The following is a 6,693-nucleotide window of genomic DNA, read 5'->3' as shown; positions in this document are numbered from 1 at the left end:
AGCGCGCCATGGCCCTGCGGGCGACACGGCAAGCCGCGCCGCCTAAGGCACCAGGTGCCCTTGGAATGGCGTCACCCAAATCCAGCCAAAAATCCTTGTCACATGTGAGCTTGAATTGAATATTCCACTTTGAGAGTTGCATTATGGTTCTGGCAACCCACGCCGCTGGGTTGTAAGAGCATCCCACTCCAATCTTAGGTGGGGACAAAGACTGTGCAATCGCAGTGGGTGCTCGGCGTTCGAGCCAACCGGCCACTGCCAGCCAATGCTGCCACTGCCAGCGTTTTGAACTGCTGCTGCATGTTACCAAGCATGAATTTTGAGAGAATGGGCCTCTCGGTTTGCAATAAATTCTTTTATTGTGACCAGGGAGCTACAAACAGTGCGTGCCGACTCGTGTGCATGACGACATGCACGAGCAACACAGACACGTGATGACCTCATTCGATAGCGTCAGGATCCGAAACTTTCACCGTCCCACGCAGTCGTCTGTTTGCAATGGGATCGTGACGAGCCGTGGCAACGGGAGAGCATAGAGCCAAGTGGTTGGTACTCTACCACGACAACTTGCAACAGTCGAAAAAAAAGTTCGATGTGCAGTTCCCACTTGGGTTGCGATGGATGACAGCGTGTTCCAGCGTGGCTTCTCCCTATCCAGCTTCAAGAATTGGCGCGTGACCAACCATCTCTTGTTTGTGGACGTGAGTGTGCGACGCTCGGGCCGACCACAGTGGGCGACATGTATTGGCTTCGAAATTCTTTTTATCCAATCAGAACGCGACTTTTTGTATTCTATTTTCTGTCGACCAATCCAAATGCGCACGACGAGTCGCGCGTGATGAGGTTGTCGGCGACTTTGCCGTTGGGAGCCTCTGGCGCCGAAAAGCACATGTCGCCTCGCTCGCGCTTCACTTGTTATACTTATATGGTAGTATCGCCCACTTTTCCTTTGGCTCCACATCGATGAAGAGCTTTAGCACGCACTACGTGCAAGAGAGCAGCCCCGTGGCCCACCCTGGGGTCTGGGGGCGCAGGACTTGGAAACGGCCGAGACGCCACTCGCAATGCTCGAGCCAGAGACTGTGAGCATCTCGACGCAGCGAGCACGGATCGGTCTCCAAGCGCGCCACGATCTGCGCCGCCACTTCGTCAACGTGCCCGTGCCGTGCTTGCTTTTCTTTGCATTTATCGCGATGGTGCTGACGCACACGCCGATCCACCAAGTGTACTTGGCCGACCACGGCGTCTCGTCGGCGCTCAACCCCAAGGCCTCGGTACGATGGTGTCCACTTGTGCTTCGCCAACTTATTTTTGTGGTAATAGGATGTTGTGCAGTCCAAGACCATTGTCAATTTCATGAAGATTCGGACCATGGACGACATTCCAAAGTGGATCAACAACTCGGTGCTGCCGTCCGTCTTTACGAAAACTGCAGTCAACGGTACACGGCTCTCGTTTGCGACCAATTCCTACCTCTTTTCTCTCACTAGGGACGATCTTGGCCCCCGAGCTCCAAGGACGCATCAGCATGTACAACCAGCTCGTCGGCGCGGTCGAGTTTTCCATCTTCAACACACGCATGACCAAGTGCGAGAGCGACTCGCTCCTCGCCAAGCGCTACGGGCCGTGCTTTGATTTTCATCTGGAAGCCGACATCAAGGAAGGCGACCTCGCGACGCGCAACCTGCGGCGCCAGCCGTGGTACACCATGTACATCCCGACCGCCCACCCGGACCCGTACGCGCGCTTTAAGCGCTGGGTCGACGAAGGCAGCGCTGGCGGCTACTTTCTCTCGATGGCAACGCGCGAGTTCCACGTCAAGATCACCACGTACAACGGCGAGCTCGACATGTTCTCGTACCTCCACTTTCAGATCCACGTTGAAGAGGGCGGCGCGTACACGCCCACGTACTCGGTGCAGAGCGTCCCGACCAACCCGTACTCGACGTCGATCATCAACATGATCCTCGACATCATCGTCGGCATCTTTGTCCTCGCCGTGCTCGGCCGCCGCCTCCTCACGATCAAGCGCCAGATTTTCCGTCAAGTCGCATGGCACTGCGACGCGCGCACGACGTTCATCGAGTGGTGCTCGATCCTCTGCGTCGGCTTGTACTACGCAGCGTGGATCCAGATTTGCCAAAAGTTCTTTGCGTCCCATTTTGAGGACGAGCTGGCCAAGTTGACGACGTTTTACGACGACTTGTACAAGCTGCCGCTCGCCGAGCAGCGCATTCAGATGGGCAAGAGCAACCAGCCGGACGTCTCGGACTTTATCGACACGTTTGGTCCGTCGATCCAGTTTTTGTACGTCATTTCGATCGTCACGTGCCTCCAGCTCGTGGTCCAGTACGTTTATTTTCTTCGTTTTTGGTTTGTGGAGATGGTGTCTTATCGTGCCTTTTGTATAGTGTGCTCGCAGCCTTCCAGTTTCACCCGACCATGAACATTTTGACCAACACGATCGTGGCCAGTCTCAAGCGCCTCGGCGCGTTCCTCTTCATCTTCCTCTTGGTTGTCATGGCGCTCGCAACGTCCGGGTGCCTCCTCTTTGGCCCGCAGCTCGATGAGTTCTCGAGCTTGCACAAGTCGATGGTGACGTGCATCAACATGCTTTTCGGTGGCTACAGCTACGACATGATCAAGGACTACAACGACCTCGCGATTCTATGGTACTGGGCATCGCAGTCGATCATTACGCTCGTCTTGATCAACATCATGCTCGCGGTCATCATTGCAGCGCACGAAGATGTCGTCACGACCAACGAAGGGAAGCGGTCGTTCATCACCGAGTTTATTGTCGTGCTCCACGATGTGCTTTCGATTTACATTCTGCAGCGCCCCGACCTCCTCGGTCGCCTCGAGACCATTTTGAACCAAGACGTCAACGGCACGACGGTCTGGACGGCCAAGCAGATCGCCCAAGCCATCAGCGTCACGGACCTCCAAGGCGAAAAGGCGATCAAGAAGCTTCAAGCATTTGCCGCCACGGCACCGTCGACCGAGCGCACGGTGTTGCCGTCCAAGGCCACGCTCGAAGCCGCGACGCTACTCGCTCAGGTGGCCAGCATGGACGCCAAGGTCCAGGATGTCGACGCCAAGCTGGCCTTTATCGTCGAGCTCCTCCGTCAGCAGCAGCAGACCGCTCTGTAGGCGTCTTAACAAATAATTATACAAAGGGTGATGTATGCTACATGCGACGTGTTGACAAATCGAGGGTACACGTGTGTTCGAGAGGCGATGCGAGAGCGCTAGTTCGTACCTGTAGCTTTCTGCACAACGGGCTTAGGGCTTTGCCTTCGATGATCACCGTGCTCCAGCTCATCGTATGCACAGGTAATACACGCTGCGGATCGAACGCAACTCGCTTTATATCCCACGCTTGTCGCGTCACTGGCCATCAAGTAGGAAGCGACGCTTGGCCGCAAGCCTTTCCGTATAACTCCACATTGTCCATCGCTGGAAGGACCCCGAACTATGTTGTGAAGGGCTGGGAGGGATATTTTGGCTGCTTGACGACCCACGGTGTGCGCACTACATACCGTCATCAATCGACCACCACGTCTGCAAGCGTCGCGCTATAAGCTTACCGGGTACCCGGTACTATGGCCTGTGGCGTGACAGCGCAGGAGACGATCCATCCTCATAAAAGTCCTGTAAAAGTATACGACCCTTATAGCACCAACGCAAAGTGCATCGAAACAAACACGATGACACTCATTTATCCATTGATGCTACAGCACAGAAACCAATAGGAACACGACTTGTGATTCCAACATTTTTACTGCATTTTACAGACAAAACTGTCCACTTCAGATGGATTATTCCAATAAAAAGCAGCTTAAACCTAAACAACGTCGCGACGCGCGACCGGGCTCTGCAGCGAGTTGTTGTAGCTCTCCTTGTTGGTGTGCTCGTCGATTTCGCCATCATCGTACGCCGACCCGCCGTGCTCGAACGCGTCCATGCCCATGCGCTCGGCTTCGGCCAAGACGCGGAGGCACCCGATGGCCTTCATGCTGCCAAAGACAAGGCTCACGCAGACACCGACGAAAGCAAAGACAGCGAGCGCGTACACGATCTGCGCGCCAAACTGCTTGCCGCCGCCGCCTTCGCAGGTGTAAAAGAAGCCGCAGTTGGTCCGGTTGCTGCCGTAAAACGTCTTGACGCCGCTTGGGGACGCAAACATGCCAGGCGCCAACGTGCCCAGAAAGCCGCAGCCCAAGTGCACGGGAATCGCGTCGACGACGTCGTCGATACCCGCGCGCTCGAGCAAATGCGCAATCGAGAGGTACACGAGCGCGCCAAGGACGCCGAGGACGATGGCAGCCTCGGGCTCAATCACGGGGCACGACCCCGTGACAGCCACGCAGCCTGCGAGGATGCCGTTGTTGGCCTGCGAAATGTCAAAGTGGCCCGCGACCAGCACTTTGTACAAGATGGACGTGACGAGGCCGGCCGTGCACGCCGAGAGCGTGAGGTTGACCGCGACCTTGGCCATGACGTCGCCCTTCGTGCCCTCGAGACTCAGCGTCGAGACGCAGTTGAAGCCGTACCAGCCAAACCAGAGAATCATCGTGCCCATGAATTGCAGCAGCACCGACTGCGACGGGAGGTGGCCGTGGCCCTCGGCCGTAAACTTGCCGAGGCGTGGACCCAACAAGAGGCACCCAACGAGCGCCGACGTCCCCGCAAACATGTGCAGACAACCAGTGCCGGCAAAGTCCATGACACCAATGCCAAAGAGGAGGTTGCCTTCGTTGAGCATGCTCGCCCAGCCCGTCTCGGCCCACGCCCAGTGCGCGCAGACCGGGTAGATGAAAAGACTCGCGCAGAACGAGTAGACAGAGTACGCCGGCAGCGAGATGCGCTCGGCGACCGCGCCGTGGCAAATGTTGACGGCCACGGACGCGATCGCCCACTGGAAGAACCAGTCGGCGTAGTGGTGGCCGCGGAACGCCTGCGTCGCCGATGCACCCGTGAACGCAGCGCCTTGCATGAAGAAGCCCGTCGTGCCGATAAAGCCATTGCCGTGCATGAACGCAAAGCTGTACCCGACCGCATAGAACGTCAAGCCCGTGATGCAGCAGTCGCCGAGGATGCGAATGATGATGTGCTTGGTGTTCTTCTTGTGCACGCAGCCGATTTCGAGGAGCGCGAGGCCCAGCATCATGAGGAAGACGAGGACGCCGCCAAAGAGGAGCCAGAAGAGGTCGAGGGACGCGCCATGAGTGGTGGCGGTTTGGGCCTCGGCGACCGACGCGGTGAATTCGCCCCACGTGAGCGTGTGGGTCGTGCCACCGACGTCGATCGTGATGAGCGACGACGCTTGCCAATCCATTGTGTGAGGAAAGTGCGGGCTCGAGGCAAAAAGGAAAATGAATGGAGTCGGCGTGCGAAGTTTCGCTAGAATATGACCCGGAACGACTGGTGCCTGCCGAGGACTTGGGCCAAGAAGCAAGGAAGACCTGCGAATCTTCAAGCCATGTTCGCCTGCGACAGTCGCTTGCGCTGGCTATTTCGCGCGCGTCGTATACAAACCGCAAGAAGATCGCCACGTTGCCGTCCTTTCTTTTTTGTAACCGACACCAACTTCAACCCGTAACGCACACAGCTGGGTCGATTGTGCCCCTAGCGCGTACAAGCATAAACAGGCCAAACAAAGTCGACGCCAGAAGTATTTCGAAGAGGATCGACCTGGACGCTGACGCCAGGAGTGTCCACGTATCTTAGACTGGTCGGCTTTATGGGTGTTGCAGGATGCCACAGGAGCCTTTCCTGCCCATCACGTTTGTGTGCTCCAAGATCTGGTTGTACGACACACTTGAAGTAGCGGCCCGCTCACGATGGGCACATATCCTGAAGCGACGTCACCACGAACACCACCCGGACCGTGCTTCAAGGTGGAGAATCTCCAAATTACAGCGCGACAGCTCCGTGCGACTGCATCATACAGAGAAGAAGGACAAGTTGGTTCTCACGACAAGGGGTTTAGGTCGACACGATGATGGACTACCGGTAGTTTATGTACGAGCAAACTACGCCGATAGTCGCCATGGAGTGATCCCACGACGTGCGAACCCCATGGGTATCGGTCCAGCAAAAGATGTATCCATGATAATTCCACAACCTGCGAGAGGAGAGTCTCGCACCCATTCTCTCAGCTGGCATGAACCTTCCAGCGAACGATAAAAAAGAAGGTCGGTCCATCGAAGCGTACTCCGGCGTCGCTCGTGAACTCTAGTGTGGCCGCCAAGTTGAGTGTGGCGGGTGGGTGGCGCCGGCGAGCGCGAGATCGACACAGTGTCACTGCAACATGGACGAACGAGTGCCAGGTCTCGACGCAACGCACTCTACGTTATGCGCGACCAGCTTGCGCAACCAGCAATCCAAAGTCTAGCTCTTTAACCTTTCCACAGCGTGTTCCCATTTAGTAGTGATTGGGCAATATTGAAATTAGTTGTTGTTGAATTGGGTCCTCTATTACAATAGATAAAACTATGCTAAATAAAATTGTCGGACTTTCTTCGTTGTGTGTACTCGGTTGAGGGACTTGATTTAGGCAGGCGGAGGCAGGAGCGCAATCCGCGGGACGAGGTGACGTCGCGGCCACTCGTGTTGGGCGAGGAGCCGGAGAAGCCGACGAAGAGCAGGCTGTTCGGGCTCTTGTACGAGGCTGTGGTGCAAGTGCAG

At 56.4% G+C, this 6,693-nt stretch overlaps 2 protein-coding genes across 2 annotated transcripts; one reads left to right on the top strand and one right to left on the bottom strand.

The window, feature by feature from the left end:
- The first annotated feature begins 1,006 nt into the window (after positions 1 to 1,006).
- On the top strand, positions 1,007 to 3,192 carry SPRG_09562 (hypothetical protein). The gene is made up of 4 exons (XM_012348988.1): positions 1,007 to 1,274; positions 1,324 to 1,441; positions 1,491 to 2,349; positions 2,412 to 3,192. The coding sequence occupies exons 1-4, from the start codon at positions 1,065 to 1,067 to the stop codon at positions 3,151 to 3,153; spliced, it is 1,929 nt and encodes a 642-aa protein (XP_012204378.1). The 5' UTR covers positions 1,007 to 1,064; the 3' UTR covers positions 3,154 to 3,192.
- A 572-nt stretch (positions 3,193 to 3,764) lies between these two features.
- On the bottom strand, positions 3,765 to 5,408 carry SPRG_09561 (hypothetical protein). Its single transcript, XM_012348987.1, has one exon. It carries the CDS (start codon positions 5,339 to 5,341, stop codon positions 3,848 to 3,850), a length of 1,494 nt encoding a protein of 497 aa, XP_012204377.1. The 5' UTR covers positions 5,342 to 5,408; the 3' UTR covers positions 3,765 to 3,847.
- Positions 5,409 to 6,693: the final 1,285 nt, after the last annotated feature.

This window comes from Saprolegnia parasitica (assembly GCF_000151545.1).
Source record: "Saprolegnia parasitica CBS 223.65 unplaced genomic scaffold supercont2.49, whole genome shotgun sequence".
Classification (NCBI taxonomy): domain Eukaryota; phylum Oomycota; class Saprolegniomycetes; order Saprolegniales; family Saprolegniaceae; genus Saprolegnia; species Saprolegnia parasitica.
This window is presented reverse-complemented; position numbering and strand designations above follow the sequence as displayed.